The sequence below is a fragment of the Astatotilapia calliptera genome, chromosome 22 (genome assembly GCF_964374335.1).
Source record: "Astatotilapia calliptera chromosome 22, fAstCal68.1, whole genome shotgun sequence".
NCBI classification, from domain to species: Eukaryota; Metazoa; Chordata; class Actinopteri; order Cichliformes; family Cichlidae; genus Astatotilapia; species Astatotilapia calliptera.
In genome coordinates, this window is record NC_137442.1 from 15,971,702 (window position 1) to 15,992,239 (window position 20,538).

Genomic DNA, 20,538 nt, shown 5'->3' on the forward strand with positions numbered 1-20,538 from the left:
AACAATACTGCATTTTCTAGCACAGTACACCAGTAACCATCAAACAACCTATTTCTGATTCCCAGTTTTGCATCATTGAAGATCTATAGTGGGCTGGGAAATGATTACTAAGGCATTATATATTAAGGTTTATACTGCTCTTATGGAAGTAAGTCTGATACCAAGCAATTGAGTTTTCAATTAGAGATTGTTATGCTGTTTATCAAATGCTTCAGATAATTTCAGGAAGCTTTTCATTCCACTGATAACTAAACAATAAGAAGTGGATTGTATTTTAGGCTGATCACAGCCAGTCTTGACAGTTAAATAAATAAAATGTGAAATCTGCTCATGTGGCTTCCTGCAATTTGAGTTAAGCTGGATGCATTTAGCGTCTCAGCAGGAGCTGAGTTACATACCCAGTAAGGCCTGTGTCAAAAATCTCCTTTGAAAGATATGTAAAAAATATCTTTTGCAAAACTAATTGATCCTCTTACAGCCAAATTTCCCGTTAGGAGTAAAGATGATCTGTCAAACTCAGTATTAGTGGAATTATTCATATTTGTTATTGGTCCCAAAATTTACTGCACTGTGTTGTTAGCGAAACCTTTAAGATAACTTTTCTGCACTAATGATTTTCTTATCTTGTCTAAATGATGATATTTGTTTTTCTGCTTCAGTGAAAAGCAACAGTGTTATGTGAGTCATAAATCTGTTTTTGGGGCTTGCAGAACTCCTCTGTGTTGGATATTTGTTTTTGGTCTATATCTTTTGACTTATTTAAGCTGCTACTAAGTCCTGATGTGCTAAATAGAGGGCACGCTGGGCTTTCCATTGATATCTCATGTGTTTGGGTGGCTTCTTTTAGCTGCAAAGAGGAAGGAAATCACACAAGAAGTTCAATGGGAAAATTCCCTTTTCCTCAGTTCTCAGGAGGATTTACAAACTTATTGCTCTCAGTATTTGTGTTTTATACAAAATTGTTGATTTTCACTTGTCCCTGCCATATAATTACCTGAAACAGTAAGCGGGTCCAATGCAGCTGCTCTACATTGCCTCATGCTACATGCATACCAGAGGAAACTGTGGCTAGAGACTGCAAAACGTCAAATTATTGTAACTGTGTCCAATGAACTTGCGATCTTGTTGCTTTTAAAATGGCTGCTTTAAACACGGGGACCAGCTCTGCGAACACTTGCTGTCAGTTGTGTCAAAATGGACAGAAAGACAAGAAAGCAATAAGCTGTGTAAGTTATTCGCAGACATCCTGCGTTAAAAAAAAAATTCCCAGTCACTGCTTACATTCAGGGTCCTGACAGAACCTCATAGTTTCAAAACAGAAATTCAGAAATTGCCCCACAAATAGTGACGCAGTTGCTGGAGGACAGCGATTTAACTGCAGAATGACACAGGTGCACAACAACCCGCATTTTATTCAGTTCATTTCAATTTATATTTACTTATATAGCACCAAATCACAACAACAGTTTTCTCAAGGCATGTTTTAAGGTAAAGACCCTTCAATAATAAAGTGCTTTGCTGAGAGTGGGAAGGAAAAACTCCCTTTTAACTGGAAGAAACCTTTGGAATAGCCAAGCTCAGGGAGGCGCACTGGTTAGAGGTGAGGGGAGGAAGACAAGACAAAGTTAGGGTGTGGAGGAGAGCCAGAGATTAAGAATAACAATGATTAAATCCAGAGTGACATTTATATAGGAACATAAGCAGAATACAACCAGTCAGCAGCTGAGTTGAGACTTCTGTAACAAACAGATAAATGGCATCTGAGTCAGACCACACAGGTTGCGCTCCACCAGATGACCTGTGCAATCACCTTGCAATCAGAAGTGGCCACCAAGTTTTGGATGCAACATTCTCAAACTCTGGGTGACGATTCTTTGAAGGAACCACTTGCAAGTGCAAAGAAATGCATTTTCAGTGCAATCCCTGGGCAAGTACCAGTTTTTCGTACCTGCAAGAAGGTTGCTGTCCTATTTTCACTCTAGTGTGACTAAGCCATAAAATGGAAATTCCCTACAATTTCCCAGCACCTCATGTCCAACCAAAATGTCTGTTCAGTTTGGATTTAACCTGTATTCCAGATTTACTTTTTCATATAATTCAGACCACTGCCCAAAGGAGAAGTCATAATCTCCTCAGGAAACCTATACTGCTTTTAGGGAAGCAAAGTCATCTGGGTACCTCCTAGTTGTATTAAATAATCTATGAGAGGACTTGACATCTTTATAGTAAGCTAGTTTAGAGATTATATGGAACACAATTAGAATAACATTATTCTATCTGGATTTCATGTAAAAATATAATTAATGAATAAATCTTTGTTGGGAAGAGATGGATCTTTTTTTTATTAGGGTTAATTACAACTCTTAATTAATACTGTCATCCATCCTCAAATAACTGCGATAGTTAAATCAATGCAGTTAATTATTTTGGCATCAATCAGGAATTATTATTATGGGGAAAAAGCACTTTTTATTTTCCGTCATGATAATGAATGATAATGTAAAAACAACAACAGGGGGGCTGCAGACTATTCAGCAATGTGCTAATTATTTTCCCTCACAACAGGCAACCAATAACATCTACTGACCCGTTTCACTGCTGATCTGTCTCTGTTTCTGGCACACCTGCCAGCGAGCACAACACAATGCAAATCGAGCCTTTTTTTATTCTGAAGTGGTGATTGCGAAATATAAATCCACAAGTAGCTTATATCAGGAAATGTTGTTACCACTGTTGCATCTTGAAGCATGCCAAGAAAAATAAATGGCATTTCTGCTAATAAGGAGACTGGAGTATGCTCATATTCCTTTGCATAAAAGATCATCTAATACGTTATTTTGAAGGGTCGTGATTATACTGACGTGCTGTGCCAGCTTTGCTTCAGTATTGCATCCCCATTTTCTTTTTTAACTTTGTACTCTCCCCTGCCACGCTAAGTAGGTCAAACCAACATTTGAAAAGTGGTTTCAAATAAAACAGATGTCTCAAATAAAAGTAATTCCCTTCTCCCTCCTTCGAGAGCACTTCACTAACAAAAAAAAGTAAAAATGTAGGTTTGGGAGGCCTTTGTTGTCTCCTTTGCTGTCAGATAACTAAGATCATGTGCTTTAAAGGCCTTAGTTGAAAAATGAGGAAAAAAATGTGATCATGGCCCTCTGTTCCTCTTCTCCTTTTCTCCCTGCTTTCAGGCACTACTATCCCCCCTCTCCTGAATAGTACATCTAACAACCTCTATCTCAGCTTCAGCTCTGATATTAGTGTCTCAGCTGCTGGATTTCACCTGGAATATACAGGTACATCTATATCTTTAAAGCATTTTTATCAGAGGCATGCAGTATTTCCAAATAATCATGTTATTTTTTCTTATTAGCTATTGGTCTGGAGTCATGTCCAGAACCTCAGACTCCAAACTATGGAATTAGACAAGGAGACAGGTTCATGGTGGGGGATGTTGTGCAATTTTCGTGCGAACAAGGATACTCTCTTCAGGTAAAAAATCCACACGTTGGTCCTTCTTTTCATATTAAGTGGCAGATGAACATAAATCACAAATACTGCTAGTTGTTTAATGCAAACTGATTTCCAGATATCTAGGTTTTTTAATGTAAAAGCATGTTCAGCTTTGCCACCATTCATTCTTTTTATCCACTGGCTGCATAAACCAAAAATTATTTAAAAGAGTCAAAAGGAAACCCCACTCTCAAGTGGTTTACACAGCTCTTGCTAAACATACAACTCTGATGTGGTTTGCATAACTCCTGAATAATGCATGTCTCTGGTGTGGTCTGCCCAATTTTTGTACAGTATTCTGTCAAGTTCTGCTTAATATACAGATCTGTACTATTAATGTAAATGCACAGTGATTAATGGAAAAAATGTAAAACAGCATGTTTAAATCAGTGCAGTCACTGGCAGGGATTTCTTTAGTCGTTTCTAAGAAAAGATTGTGGTTGCTTTTATCATTTTAGGGCAATGCCCATATAACCTGTATGCCCGGACCTGTTAGGAGATGGAACTATCCTGTACCGCTGTGTATCGGTAGGTGTTTCCTCAACATTACACCCATCCACACACACATACACATATGCATTCAAGCCTGGATGTGCTGGGAAACATGCAAAACTTCAGTGCTGCAGAAATGATGCAATCAGCCTCCACCGCCTTCACTGGCTCTCTGGGAAATAAGCTGTTTGATCAATTTACTCTCCTGTGATGAGCTGATTATTTGGTATTCTGTGCAGAATACTACTGACCCAAAGCTAAATCAGACCCTGCCATAAACATGCAGAGCGAACCAAAGCGTCAACATGCACAGAGGCAAAGTCTGCACAAACAAGCCCTGGACACGTTTCAGCTCAAACAACGCTAACATGTTTAGCGTGTGCATTAATTAAAGTCAACTTTTTATTTAAACTTGCAAAATATCAGGTTATAGATATAAAATCTCGAGTCAGTAGCGGTGTCTTTTGAAAAGAGAAGCATGTTTGCTTCCTCCTGTGAGGTCAGTCTCCTGCTTTTGATGTGTTGCTTTCAACGCTGAAACACTCTTTTCCTTTTTTCCTTCTTTCTGTGTTATTTATGTGTGTGTTTGGGTGTATAGCCCATTGTGGTGGGTCTATGACAGATGTAAGTGGAGTGATTCTAAGTCCTGGTTACCCCGGCAACTACCCCAGTGGATTAGACTGCACATGGATGGTGAACTTACCTGTCGGCTTTGGTAAGAAACACTGTCAACTTTTGAGTAGAGTTTAAAACAAGTGTTTTCTTTGAGTTTGTGTGAGAATCTGTTTTCTCTGTCTGTAGCACTTCTTTCTTGTTTCTCTGTTTGCTTTTGGTTTTGGTGATGAGATAAAGTGCAAATATTTTTCAAGAGACTTTATCCGTATAACGTCACGCGTCGTATTGCTTTTTTCTTTCCCAGGCATCCATCTCCAATTTTTGAACTTCTCCACTGAAGCAATCCACGATTACTTGGAGATCCGTAGCGGAACGCTGGAGACGGGCTCTGTCATTGACCGATTCAGCGGCCCAGTCATGCCCAAACCTCTGTTCAGCACCACCCACCAAACCAGCTTTTTTTTCCACAGTGACTATTCACAGAACAAACCCGGGTTCCACATCACGTATCAAGGTAAACGTTGCTTCTAAAAGCACCTCTCCGACATCTTGTTTACAGCGATCATTTCCTAAGAGAGACAACAAGAGCAGACCACGACTGTTGCCGACGTGGAAACAACTGTCTCACTGTGACTTGATTTCTCAGGAGCGATTACCGTAACAACGAATTCATCTACTGGGATAAAAATGTTTCTTGACTACAGAAGCAGCTTGCCAAAAAGATTACTGGGTGCATGCAGGTCCTCAATTTGGATTAATTTCAATGATGAGAGGAGTTTTATATTTATTCTGTCTGGCACTAAAATGGTTTGAGTAGTCTTATATTTATTATGACAAATCTTGTAGATAGCCTAAATATGTTTCGCCTAATTCCATTAATGTGAATATTACAGTGGCTGATGAATAATACCTTTTATCTCTTGACAGCAGCACTGCCACAGTGTTTTAAAACGGGGAAAATATGAATACCCTCAATTTCATTTTACCCATTACCATTATTTCTCCCAGTGTTTGTCTGTCTCAGTGACATGTTTTCCTTCCAAGCCCTGGCTATTGTAGCACCGGCTGCGGACAATTATGCAACAATTATGTTTTAACTTCAAGCTGGCGGATGTGATTTGAGAATATTTTGGCATCGTGTTAAAAATGAGAACTATCTTTTTTGATGCAGGATGGCCGCATCTTTCTTTTTTTTCTGTGACAATTTTAAATTCTAGCTGAAGATTGCAGATTTTTTTAAGCAAGCCAGAGGAATACAGAGTTACAGTAGTCATTTTTTCTTTTAAATTAACTTATCCTTTAATTACAAAGTAAAGATCATTTAGCATTTGTCTCCGCAAACAGCCTATGAAGCTCATCGGCGTGCAAAAATCACCCTCAGCTCTGAGCTTTATTCCCTCGTACTGACGCTCTTGGGTGGAAATAGTTTAACATGGAGAAAAGTAGTGCTCTCGCCAGTGTCGCTTCTCTCTCTCATTAACCAACCAGAATCAAGGAGAGGCGGGACTGATGGTATCGAAGCTGTCAATCATAACAGATGAGACGCTTACCTTGGCTGTCACTGACATGCCTGTTAATAATGACTTGACAGCAAAACAAGTCACAAAGATGATGAGTGTTTTTTAACTAACTTTTTGGACAAGCAGCTTTTAAATAGGATGATTAAGATTTTTTCCTTTTTTAAACACATTCAGGGTACTTTAGGATACTCAGATTACACTATTAACATGTAATCTGAAATGTATACAATTTACCAGCAACACTAACTGAGAGTAATTCTCCTTTGAGCTTCGTATGGTTGTATGGTTGGCTGTATCCTGGATCGATTTGCTGTATATATTTATTTTGCTTGATTTTAGTTTTTTCAACCAACTGACTGTTCACAGTTGAAGCTGCAGTTCATACTGTGGCTCGTAGTCATGAGTTGCACATTACAGGACTAAATTAACAAATCGTTTCTGCCTCGTTGATTTTTTTCTTGAATAATTTATGTTATTATCTCTGCAGCCTACCAGCTCCAGAGTTGCCCAGACCCTCGACCGTTTCGAAATGGCATCGTGATTGGCACAGATTTCAGTGTTGGGATGACGGTGTCGTTTGAGTGTCTGCCCGGATACTCTCTGATTGGAGAAGCCTCGCTCACATGTTTGCATGGAATTAGCAGGAACTGGAATCACCCATTACCACGATGTGAAGGTAAATTACGTGATTATTCTTATGCCTACTCATCTTTTTCTTTGATCAAAGGCGATTGATCATTTTAGCTGGATTTCAATTGAGTCTCCTGCATCTTTTTGTTGTCCTCTCATACAGGCTTACAGGGCACTTAATAATAATGTATCACCACATAATAAATCATAATGCACAGGTTTACAAATTCCAAAAGAAGTATGAAGAAGTTTCTCTATGAATTCTTTTTATAATAAATTCCTTAATTTGTTAGACATACATGTGCTTTCATCAACTTTCACTCTCAAAGATGCCTTTTTTGGAGGATATGTGGTGCTATCATAACAATATAGTCTCTTAATGATATAAACACAATATACATATATATAGGGACAGATATTATTACTGTTGTAAAGATTAATAATCTCACTCTCACTATAAATTATCTTACTCTTATTGTTTTGTTTACTCCACACATGAAAGAAATCGTTCTAATTTCAAGATGATAACATTTCATATTGAGCCATATTGTTCTAACATCAGCACAGCTGAGAGTCAGCTGAGCTGTGGGACAGAAATAAAAATGTAATGACAATTTATTAAAGGTGTTAAGGTGTTATCCAGTGGTCATTACATGAGTGATAGAGACATTTTCTTTCACAGCGATCCCGACAATTATTGAAGCTTCACAATGGCAGTTCTAATTTGCGGGTAATTTATTAAGGGCAATTCTGTTAATATTCTCACTTGCAGCACTCTGCGGTGGTAACATCACGTCATTAAACGGAACCATTTACTCTCCCGGCCATCCTGAGGAATACCCAAATTTCCAGGACTGTGTGTGGAGCGTTCGAGTTCCTCCTGGACACGGGATTTATATCAACTTTACTGTACTGAGCACAGAGCCCATATATGACTACATTACTGTCTGGTAGGTGCTATTTACTTTTTCAATTAGCATGTTTTATATTTGCTCTACTTCTTAACTGACAGTATTCATGCTCATTATGTGCTATTATTATAATGCTATCCCTTCTTCTCGCTGCCTCAAGTGAGTTTAAGTAAGAAATGTTTTATTTGACTGAATAACTATTTAATTTGTACCACATAACTTTCTGTTCACACACACTTTCTTTTCTCTCTCTCTAGCCGGATGCTACGCTCTTTAAAATCTTTTCAGAGCTAACCACTAATTGGCTAAATTCCTGCAAGGTTACTATGACTGCAGACACCATGTCATGCATATAAAGTCACTCTGATATAATTTTCTTCTTGTCACGGTTTACCCATTTTTGTTTTTAGCCATAGGTCTTTCTCTTCTTTGGCCTGTCCCTTACACTATCTTTAATGCTCGGCCAGCCTTATATGTTATATACAATACATCGTTCGCTTCCCAGCTAACCAGCCTTGACTTCTCTCTTCATTATTCTTCTTGAGGAAAACAGCCATTGGCTACACTAGACATTTTGTCAATGCAGGTGCTTAAATGGTGCTTAGATACCACGCTACATAGATATCTGCAGGTACAAGGTGGTAGCAGAACCATAAATACGTTGCATCGTTTATTGCTACGGGTGCCATGATGCTGCCCCTTTCTCCAGAGTCCCTCCACCTACTCCTGTTTCCTATAAAAAGACAACAGGGTGCGATGTAGCCGCATAGGCATTTGAGGCAGGGCTGAGCAAAAAGAACACAACAGCAGGACAAGACGTGGTTTGCTGCTGATACATTTCCTTGCAAATCGTGTATTTTTAGACCAGCACAGAAGGACCGAATGTCTGGCTTGTTCTGTTGTTATCCTGTCTTTCTGTAAGCACTGCCAACCTTCCAGATGTCCAGGTCTGGCTGTTTCTTTAGCCACACGGAAACTGTAAAATTGTTCTAACAAGAAACTTTCTCTCCTCTTTAGAAAGTCTGAGAACTCTCAACTTTTTAGGTCAGCAGAAAATATAATGAAAATTAGATTTTAATTTCGCTCAGATTTAAATATAAAAGGTATTTTTCTCACAGCATTCACCACCTGATATTCCAAGATGCCTTTATTGTCTGTAGAAGTCATGAAATTATAGATATGATTAGCTCCGCGCTTGCCATGCTGTCAAAACTGCTTTTACAGTTCCGTTTTTCCTCAGACTTGAGAAGAAGCCTCACAGGATTGCAACTCTGTCAACTGTTTCTCACTCCAATATCAAATCTAACTCATTAACCTAACTTTCTAGGAATAAATCAAGTTTTCAAGCTCAGTTGGTGATTTGATTTGGCTGTAAAATGTCAGAAAAGCAGGAATAAGACATTTAGGAATAGAAAAACAGCAGTTCCTTGACTGTAATGTTTAACTTGTTAGCAAAATTGCTGCAGCTTACTAATTCATTTGATCCATTGCTTCACTCCTCAGAGTGCTACAGGATGGTGTATAGCTCAGTTATATCAAGCAAATCTGTAATTTCACACTTATTGCTTTATGGTATTGTTTGGCTTCTACACAAACATGACATTGCAGACCTTCCTCTTTAGCAGCTATCCACTGAAAAAAGCAGCTTGTTTTCTTCAGCAGTTGGTGTGTGATTTGTTTAGCTCTAGTTTTAGTCTATAGTTGTGCGATATCCAGCCTGTCTTTCCCACACCACGACACAGTTGAAGCATGTGCCGCCCACCCACAGCTGATTGTGTGAATTCCATGAATTGGTCGCACAGCGTGTTTCTGACCCTTTGGTCTGTCAGAAAAGTGGACGGACTGAAGCAAAGACGACACAAGAATGCGGTAAAAATTCCCGATCTTAGTCACGCAATCATGCTGGCTCCCCATAGAGAGCGCGGTGTCAGTGGTAGAGGTGTGATTTTCACAGCGGTCTCTTCAGTCCAGAGCCAGCCGACCTGACAGTCGCTTAGTCTGCTAATTGGTCTCAAACTGGGAGGCTTGCTACAGCGATCCACTGCAAAAGTTTCCATATATGTCACAGATGTTTCTATATATTGTGCAACCTTATCTTTAAAGCCTATTCTGTACTGAAAGTGTTGCGTTGACATACTAATAAATGTTAGCGAGCGAGTGCATCAGCTGTAATCAAGCAGTGGAAGGCAATAAGTGCAACTGCTCTGATGACTCTGAGCCACCCAATGCGAATCAGAGAAGGGGATGATTCTGTTCATAACCTGGCAGGTATAATTAGTCTCTTCCAAAAACACTTAACAGCAGGAAATAATCATTTAATTTAACTTCATGATTATGCTTTTTAATCACAGATAATGAGTCTGATATTGGTTAGTTCCAGTCTGACAGCTGGTGCTGTCATTAAAGGTGAAATATGTTCACTGAGAGCATGACCTGCCATTTGATGGATAACCTCCTGCCTGCCTTCTCGGGTAATTGTGTGACTTTTTGCGAATGCCAGGCCCATATTAGTGGGAACAGTGAAGCCAAGTCTACACCAGGACTAACATTTGTTATTCTTATGATCTGTCAACAGTTCAGTCAATATTTATGAACTCATCCCCAAGCAAGAACAAGAGAGCCATAGATTTGTGGGTTGTGGTGTTATCAAGAGCTGTTACTTTGTCAGAGAATTTGAATCTAAATTTCAGAGCATTTCTTATCTAAATGAGCTTTTTGACATTGTGGTTTGTATTGTTTTGAGAAGGAAGATGAGCCCATAGCCATGCACAATCGCTGTTGGAGCCAGCACTTTGTCACACAATGTCCATCTGCATTTGCAGTTAATGGAGCAGGTCTCATAAAAAATCGTCAAGTCTCTTCTGTCTTTGTTTCTAGCCTTGGAGCAACCATTTCCTGAACATAAATAGCCATCTAACTGTCACCGATGACTGCAATAACTTATTCAAATTATATCTTAGGTGGACGTTCAAGCCCATTGTTCTATAAAGAAAGATCAAGTCCACTCGTTTATGGGCCTTTATTCTCTCGCTGTCTTCTTGGTCACACAGGTTTTGTGTATGTTTTCTTTGTGTTTCATTCTGGGGTTTTTTACCACAGGGATGGTCCAGATCAGTCTTCTCCTCAGATTGGACAGTTCAGCGGAAACACAGCTTTGGAGTCCGTCTATTCAACGTCCAACATCATCCTCATCAAATTCCACTCGGACTTCTCTGGAGCCGGCTTTTTTGTCTTAAGTTATCATGGTAAGAAAGAGACCACATTATCACAGAGATAATGATAATATCAGCCTGCCGTAGAAGCATGTTACTTGATTGTCTGCGCAGTTACAGATGATGCTCTCATTAGCGCTTTTCTCTGTAGTTGTCTTTGTTGTCCTGAGGTATGGCAACAGTGTAGCGCAATCATTAGTTCTAGCTCCAATAGTTTTTTGTTGAACTGAACTCTCTTTAACTTCACAGTCAGATCTACTTCCTTTGACTCATTCTGACTCATTTGAAATTGATCTTCCTCTCTTTGCCACATCCTATCACAGTGATTAGTAATTAATATTCTTAATGTTATGAACCGAGTTGATAATAGCAACACTGTAGAAACATTCTCTTTGAAATGACTAAACTCGTCATTTTCAAGCTTTCGTCTTTCCGACTTTATCTTTGAGTGCGGACTACTGAGGAGTTTCACTATACCACTATCCCGCCCACTGTTACTACCCAGTTATTTTTAAATGATGCTTAAAAATGACTCCAAAAAAATGTTAATACAAAGTTTGTGATGTGTGATTCACTTTGGGGCGACACTGAAAAGCTTTTGAGGTCTCGGCTGCTCGAAGAAGAGATTATTAAACCAGTTGGTAACATTTCCAAATGTGTTAAAAAAAACACTTGGTAATGCTTTATGATAATTTTTTTTAGAATGATCTTACCATAAATAGACAATACAATCTGTATTTTTGTTTGTTTGTCCATGAAACAACCAACATTCGAGCACAGGTACATCTTTACGTATCTATAGATATTATGACATCATCATGTTGCTTGGCAAAATAACCCCTGCTGCTCATTATAAAAGTATACTATTTTAATTTTTCAACATTAACTTCTGTTTTTGCAAACAGTGAATATACTCATGTCTGAGTATGCGGTGATGGTGATGTTTATGTATGGCATCAATATTACATTATATAATTCTACACAATAACCAATGAAGTCATGTTTTATATCAAAAATGGAATGCTTGCTAAATAATTGTATAAAACGAATTAAGGAAATGGGATTTTAAGGCATAGTTGTGTGTGTGTGTGTGTATATATATATATAAGTATATATGTGTGTGTGATGCAGATATTAATAAATGCACCATTAACTAATAAATGTCTAATAAAGTAGTGCTAATCTTAATACAGGAATAAGATTGCTTAGTAGAGGTTTAATGTAGCCTAATAGGCTTGTTTGTTTGATGCTGTTTACTGTGGTTCTACTAAAGGTAGCACTGCAAGGGATGGAACTTTTTTAGCAACTGAAAAGCTCATTAATCTTGTTTTTGTTAAACTTCCAATTAAATGATGGTTTCCTGTGTTCTTAGACGCTGTCAGATTAAAAAGCACGTTGATAGCTTTATCTCTTTATCTCATACAGTAGAAAAAAAAACAAAGTAAGCAGCAAACCTGCAATTTACTCATAAAAATGTGTGTTGCATTGGTTCACAAAAATCAGCTATTGAGTGTTTGTCTTTTGCACCCTGTTAGTAGAAAGAAGTGTTTTCTATCTGTCTTACACCTTTTTAAAAAAAAACAGTCATTTTCCCTTCACAGACTTTTGGAGTATTTGTCCTGGTCCTTAGCTGCTCTTTCTCCATTCCTGCACTGTCTGTGCCATTTAGGTTTTCATCTCACCTTAATCTGTGCTGTGGTCCTTTGGTGCCTCTGTATTTCTTTTTGTTTTCAAATACTGCTTATGGTGAAAACCACTCCATTCATCTAAAGATTCCTACACATAGCATACTGTACATTAAAGTACATAAGAAATCATCAAAATGTTTAGAAGCAGGGAAATGCAAAACTCTTTTTTTTTATATTACATTTAATTATCATCTATTGTCTTTTTAAATTTCATTTAATGGGTGAATCTATATTTTTACTGACTAATGTTTCTGGTATGTGTCATTATGACACAAAAGTTAATTCCACAATGGTTTTACTTTAAAAGATGACAGGCTTTTTTAAAGATGACAAAATAATGTTTAAAGAACCTCATGAGCTCTTGACAGCCGTCATAATGAATTGTCATCAAGCTGAAGATGATGCTATTTTTCAAAATAAAACCTAATATTTTGGAATAACAAGAACGTCACTACACTGTAAAGATGGCTGCTTGTTTTTTTTTTATGTCAGGATAGTTTTGGTTCCTGAAAAATTTGAAAGCTTCAAATGAGTCACTTTTTTGCACTCGTTTCATCCGTCACAACACAGTTTCTCATTGGTTCTCCCGCATTCTCTCTCACAGATGTACCCACGCCTCTTTATTTTCCCCCCCGAAGCCTGTTTCCTACTTCTCAAAAGTTTCTGTTCAGTGCTCTTTAGTGAAAATATGTCAAGTTGTTTTTGAACAGGCTTCCCTTTTTCAGACAGATGACACATTGTTAATGAATTTTTGTTGGCAGGTTTTAACTGTCAGTTGTCACACTCACACAGGAACAGCACCATCTGATGGATTCAAGTTTACTTTCAATTTCTGCTTTATTGGACGATGAACAGCAAAAAGTGACAGGGAAGATGGATAAAATGGAAAGGGGGTGACATGTATGGCAGTAGTAGTTAGCATTATTTGGTCGCGTCTCTTTTCGAGACAATATTAGAAGAAAACAAGAAAGACAGCGAGAATGAAAGAAAGATGAGAGCAGAGCAGCCTATTTGATCATCCGTACAGAACTTAAATTGTTGCATAATAATTACCAGAAGAATGGGAACCTTTCATGATTCGCTGCACTGACGTTTTCTTAAGCAGAAACTTGTCACTAAAGTATTGTTCTTAAGTTTTCTTTTGAGTGTCCTTCAGTGACCTGTAAAGAAATTCAGAATGCCCTAGTTTGAATCTGAGACAGCTACTAAAGAGAAAATTTAGTTTGAAATGCCAAATAAGCGCCAAAAGAAGGATCAAGCCACCGTTTGAGGATATTCATCTACTTCAGCGCTCCCATCGTTGGCGGGATTACATACTTGTTATTCTTCATTTTCATCAGTCAACTCAGTGGAGTGGTTGAATTCAAAGGTGTGGAGCTTCCATACACAGACGAGGGCCACGCACGGGTGACTAGCATCATGAACACGAGGCTGAGAGAGCCAGTGTATGTGACACGCATGTGGAAGTAGCTATAAAAATGGTCTCAGAGCTAAGCGAAATCGATGACTGCTAACAGTGATCCTTTCATCGCGCGTAGAAGCACAGAGCTTGCTGCACACACAAACATAGACATGCACTTGCTCAAACATTTACACACATCCTGGCGCGCACTCATAGACCACAGGGCTTTGATATGCATTAGAGCATCAGAAGCTATTGGCAGGTCTCATTTTCATAGTCAATTTCATCTTGACTTACAGCCCTTAGCCCTCTCTCCTTCGCTCGCTTCTTGTCCTCCCTTTTTCCTGTCTGTGTCTGCCTCTATTCTCTAACTCGCTCTCTCTTTTCACTCTTTCTCTCTCTCTCTGTTAGCAAGTGATCTACAGTCATGCAGTAATATTGATTACAGCCTTCAGCTCAGTGGCTGTGAAGTTAGTTCCTCTTTATGATTCAAGACAGTGCTGTGTCTGTGTAGCTGATCTGTTCTTGATTCCATACTTTGCCCACCATTTGAACTTAAAAAGTTCAGTTAAACCGATGCGACCAAGATTGAATGTCACACTATTCTGTCCTTTCATTGCACTTGGAAAAAAATTACATTTAAATTTTAACACGGGATCCTTGAACACATTTTTTATACATTGTTCCTTTTTCTGTCTCCTCTCCGTTTCTGTATCTCCCAGCCTACCAATTAAGGGTTTGCCAGCCTCCTCCAGAAGTTCCCAGTGCTGACATGCTGATGGAGGATGGCGAGCTTGAGATAGGTGAGCTGTCTGTCTGCCTGCCATTGCTCACAGATGTGTCACTTTGATGGATAAAAAGGACACGATAACACGAATGAAGACTTAAATCAAGGATGATTGGTGTTATATTGTGTATATATATTCTGTAATTCATTTTTTATTGGTTTAAGACACGCACTAATCCAATCATATACACTCACTGGCCTCTTCATTAGGTACACCTGTTCAGTTGTGCATTAAGACAAATATCTAATTTGCCAGTCACATAACTGGCAATAACTGAATGCATTTAGGCATTGAGGCATTAGGACAAGCTGCTGGACTTTAAACTAAGCATCAGGATGGCAGATTTTCCAATACAATCATATGTAGGGTCTAGAGAAAATATCCAGTGAGGAGCGGTTTGCTTCGTGACAAGGCTTTGGTGATGCCAGAGGTCAGTGAAGAAGGATGGCCAGACTGCTTCAAATTGATAAGAAAACAACAGTAACTCAAATAACTGCTCTTTACTACCAAGGTATCCACAAGAGCATGTCACACAACACATTAAACCTTGAAGCAGATGGGATACAACAGTAAAAGATGATACCAGGTGCCACTTTTGACAGCTAGGAACAGCAAACTGAGGCTACAGTTCACACAAGCTCACTCAAATTGTACAATAGTAGATTGGAAAAATGTCATCTGATGTTTTTGCTGCAATATTCAGAATAGGGTAAACATAAACATTTGACATAAACAAAATAAAAACATGGATCTACCCTGCCTTCATTCAGTGATTTAAGCTGGTGCTGGTGTTGTAATGCTGTTGGTGATGGTTTCTTGGATCACAAATCTCACAATGGGTTCACTGTACTCAAATGGCCTCCACAGTCATCAGAACTCTATCCCGTAGAGCCCATTTGGAATGTGCTGGAACAACAATGGAGGCCCAACTGACAAATCTGCAGCAACAGTTTGATGCTATCATGTCAGTGTGGAGCAAACTCTTCGGGGGGATGTTTCCAGCACCTTGTTGAGTCTATACCACAAAGAGTTAAGAAGGTTCTGAAGACAAAACAAGGTCACATTCAGTAATAACATATTATAACCAATAAAGTGGAGCATGGGTGTACTGTGTATACAAATAAAAGTCCTGTACTGAAGATGTGGCTCGAGTAAAAATTGCTCCTGGCATGTGATAATATTTCATGTTTTTATTGCCAATCATCAAGCTGAAGTTTGTATGAGTTAAATTTGTAGCAATTTATAACAATTCATCATCTCAACAAGTTGATAAGATGCTTTCTATTGAAACGTTTAATTCTAAAGTCATTAGAGTACATAGGCTGTAATGTAAAGACTTTCTTGGAAATGTGTTGAAATCAAGCACTCAAATGTACTTAGAGTTTACCACTCTAAGCTATGCTAGCACCAGCTCTGTTTTCTATAGACACACTGATTTTGTGTCTCCAGGCGACATCATCAGGTACAGATGTCATCCTGGATTTTCATTGGTTGGCAGTGAGATTCTTACCTGTCGCTTAGGAGAGAGGCTGCAGATGGATTCACCACCCCCAACATGCCAAGGTCAGTGGATGCCAGTACAAAACCAGTTTAAGTTACTATTTTCAGCTTGACACCGTCAAAAAAACCCATCAAGCTGTGTAGTCATTCAATATAACAATTGGCTTTGCTATTTATTTTTTACTTACAGTTCAGTGCCCTGCACATGATGTGCGATACGACTCCTCAGGTGTCATCTTAAGCCCTGGCTGGCCAGAAAGCTACCCTAACCTCCAAATGTGTTCGTGGAGTGTTACAGTGGAGAAAGGATACAATGTCACAATAACCTTTGAAAGTTTTCACACCGAGAGAGAGTTTGACGTGTTGGAGATTTTTGATGGTAAAAAACACAAAAAGGAACGCAGATTTCAACATCAGAGAGCCACACATCACACTCATAGACACATTTTTGAAAGAATGCACACCGCTGTATTATACCAAATGTCACTGTATTCTCATGTCTCATTCCTTCTATTATTGCTGTCTTTCTTTCCCTGTCTCTCTCTCCATTATTCCATCTCTTTCACTTTATCTTAATCCCTGTCAGGTCCCACATCCAACAGCCCCACCTTGGCGACACTTAGTGGTGACCTGCCAACACCCTTTAACCTCACAACCTCTGGACACCAGTTCCTAGTCCGCTGGTCTTCAGACCATGGCACAAACAAGAAAGGCTTCAAAATTCGCTATGTTGGTGAGTACCAAAGTATGTATCCCAACTTTATTTTACTACTACTTTTAATATAATGCATGAAAATAAGGACAACAGCAGACAGAGGCAGACAGAAGGAGCTGTTTGTACCATTTAATTTGCACAATAAATATTTAAAGATGTGAAAGTTTGAGAGCTTATGGGAAGAAAGTTCGTGAAAAAAAAAATCACAATATCTCGCTGTACCTTATTTCTCTATCTTTAACATATGTTTCTAGCAAACTTCTGTCTGCCTCCTGAAGCACTTTACTGAAATGCGTTATAGGTTAGTTCTTAAGTTTTATCTGTGTGAAGACATCTTGATGAGCACAGATGCTGTTTTACAGCAAGCTTTGCATTTAGGCAATCTCGCACCTGGGCCTGCTGAGTAGCTTTAGACTGTTGGGTAATGAGGCTTGAGTGCCTTATTCAAGGACATTTTTGACAGTTAAAGGGGAGGAGACAATTTTACCAGTTTAGTTTGCTTATTCACTCCATATACTCTAGCCAGGAGGTTGTTTCTTTAACCTTTGAAACACCACTGCACTGTATGATGAATTATGCGCAGAAAAATAACAGGAAAAAAAAGCTAAACGCGCTCACACTCGGTAACCTTCTTTGGTGGCGGTGATTAATGTGAGCATCTGCAAGAAATGTTAAACATATGCTGTAAGCCTACTAATACCGGGGTTCAACTTCGGCTATGTTTTTAACTTGGAAAATCAAGCCAGTGCATGACGGTGAGTGTACTTCCTCCTTTGAGAAAACATAATGTGATGAAATTTTAATTACAATGAGAAAATTTAGTCCTCTTGTCAGGTAGTAAAGTAAAATTTTCTCAACATATTATTGTCATTATAAAAAACATCCATGTGAGATTAAAATCAGCAGTTTAATGCCATCAATCTTAAAACTAGTACAGGGGAAGAACCATCTGATGAGATATTGTCAACTGGCTGCTTTGCTATATGCTGATTAAACTTTCAGTGCTTTTAGAAATAAACTGTGTCAGACATGCTTACTTAGAAATCACTGTACAAAACTGTACAAAACTTCCCTGGCACTGATTCTACCCCAAGAAAAAAGGGGTGAACAAAAAACCCTCACAACTCTTAAGTGGTCTCAGACTATTTTGGTTCAAAACCCAACCACACAGATACTGGGGCAGTAGCATACTAGAGGGACAAAACAGGCTTATCACTAATACATAAGACAAGTTAAGATGTTGTTGTGGGGTTCTTGCCCAGTTTGGAGAATTACAGACCATGCACTGTGGACCAAGGTCTGGGTAATATTGATATAATAAGACCAAGAATAGTGTGTGTGTGTGTGTGTGTGTGTATATATATATATATATATATATATATATATATATATATATATATATATATATATATATATATATATATATATGTATATATATATATATATATATATATATATATATATGTATATATGTATATATATATATATATGTATATATATATATATATATATATATACATAAAAAGATGTGTGAATCATATAAAGATACTTACTGAAAGTGGAGGTGGAAATGAGCCTAATAGGTCCACTTAAAATTGACAGGTTTTTGGCAGTTGCAGCACGAGTCCCTCCAGATGCCATTATTGTCTGTCGTAGAGGATTAATGTTTCCCTTTATTAAGAATATTTAATAAAGCTACCTATAGCAATCAATGACTTTGCGGGCGGTGTGTCCAGTAATGTCTCATGTCCGTTGTAACTGCACTCGCTGGTTGTTCAGTGAGAGGGCTCTGCCAAGAGCGACTATGTGTAATTATAATTGACATTCATATAGTTGTCACATGGCTCCTAATTGGGTGAAAAACTTTCTTTTAAGATCGCCTGGAAAGGTATGAGACCTGTTAGGAACATGACCATCAATATCTTTAATTAGACTCCTTTCTCTAATTCATGGCTCATTGAGGCAAAGCATCGAGCTCTTCAAATCACAAAGCACGTCTTGTACATGATCATTTTGGAAAAATCAAAGTCCATTAGTCTTCTTTTGCTCGACATCCTGTTGTATTATAAATAAGTAGTGACTCACATTAATACAAGTTTCAGGAAATTATCTCAACCTTTGTAATTTCATAATAGCAGACATGTGAGAATCTCTGCTAGTGAATCTATTATTACTGCTAACCTTTATAATGGTGCATACCTGCATGCAGATATAGTGCAGCACTATCTACTGAATGAGCTTTACCTCTTTTGTGTTTATTGTGCAAGTTTCTTTGTTGATGACAGTAACCCTCCCGGTCTGTAGCAATTTCAAATCCTTGTTTTTCAAATGTGCTTTTTTCCACTGCAGCTCTGTACTGCTCCACCCCAGACTCCCCGCTCCACGGCTCCATCTCCTCACAGAGCGGCGGTCACGTTAACAGCGTGGTGAGGTGGGCTTGCGACCGTGGATACCGTCTCATAGGCAACGCCACAGCAACCTGCCGCCGCACATCACTTGGCTACCATGCGTGGGATTCTCCTGTACCTGCGTGCCAAGGTGTGTTTGTCTCTGTGAGGAAAGTGCGCAGAAATGATACAACTGTGCTGAAGAATTTAGTATCTGGAATAAAAGCATTAGTAAATTCCATTGAATGAAATGAAATGGATACTCAAAAATAATGCAAAAATCCTGAAATAGACTATTTGTTTTGACTCTGATCCATACTAGAGATGGACCGTTCCGATATTACGTATCGGTATCGATCTGATACTGACGTAAATTACTGGATCGGATATCGGAGAGAAATAAAAAATGTAATTCGATCCATTAAATATCAAAAAAGCACCTCACAAAACTTACGACACGGCGTAACTCGGCTCATAACCGTAGCACGTTGGAGCAGTGTGCTCACGTGATAGAACAGAGAAGTAAAGCAAGTGTAAAAGTTCATCTCTGAATGTTTGTAAAGCATTTCCATATTAAGGTTAACAACCGATATATGGAGCGAGTGCCTCTTCTCTCTCCCTCCCTCTCCTGTTGCTACTTCAATCGTGAAACTGATCAATGATCAGCTGATCGGCTTTTCTGTCGGGAATCCATCTCTTTTCTTTGTTTTTGGTCCACTTTGCACCAGAAAGAGGAAACCAGCGGCTGAACAGCAGCAGCACGTTTAAGCTTGATAAGCTGTTGTTAGAATTTATTTAATATTACTTTCTACTCGAGGATCTTTTTCTACGTAGCTGACAGCTGGTAACTGTGCAGGGGCGGATCTAGCATAGTTTAGCCAGGGGGGCCGATAGGGCATTAACAGGAAAAAGGGGGCACAAAGACATACTTTTCTTTCTTATTCTTATTTTAAAATGTCTAGCTTTTAATAAATAATTATCTGAATCTTACACCCAGTTTTAATCTTGTGTAAAATATATAGAAGTCCATTACTGTATATAGTAACTGTTAAGTCTAATATACCCTAGTAAGCTATAGTACCTTTTCCTTTGGGAAGATACCATCTGTGCAGTCTGCAATTCTGTAGAAGAAAGATGTTGAATCTATTTAATTATTCTTGAAAAATAA

At 38.5% G+C, this 20,538-nt stretch overlaps 1 protein-coding gene across 1 annotated transcript in view; it reads left to right on the forward strand.

Annotated features, from left to right (window-relative positions):
- csmd3b (CUB and Sushi multiple domains 3b) overlaps positions 1-20,538 on the forward strand; it is a 94,826-nt gene that overhangs the window by 35,810 nt on the left and 38,478 nt on the right. The window contains exons 26-37 of the mRNA XM_080296630.1: positions 3,189-3,293; positions 3,371-3,489; positions 3,969-4,038; positions 4,601-4,717; positions 4,922-5,131; positions 6,625-6,813; positions 7,540-7,717; positions 10,778-10,923; positions 14,703-14,783; positions 16,218-16,331; positions 16,855-17,001; positions 19,333-19,521. Of these exons, the coding sequence (XP_080152756.1) occupies positions 3,189-3,293; positions 3,371-3,489; positions 3,969-4,038; positions 4,601-4,717; positions 4,922-5,131; positions 6,625-6,813; positions 7,540-7,717; positions 10,778-10,923; positions 14,703-14,783; positions 16,218-16,331; positions 16,855-17,001; positions 19,333-19,521 (1,665 nt within the window). The remainder of the gene's footprint in view (positions 1-3,188; positions 3,294-3,370; positions 3,490-3,968; positions 4,039-4,600; positions 4,718-4,921; positions 5,132-6,624; positions 6,814-7,539; positions 7,718-10,777; positions 10,924-14,702; positions 14,784-16,217; positions 16,332-16,854; positions 17,002-19,332; positions 19,522-20,538) is intronic.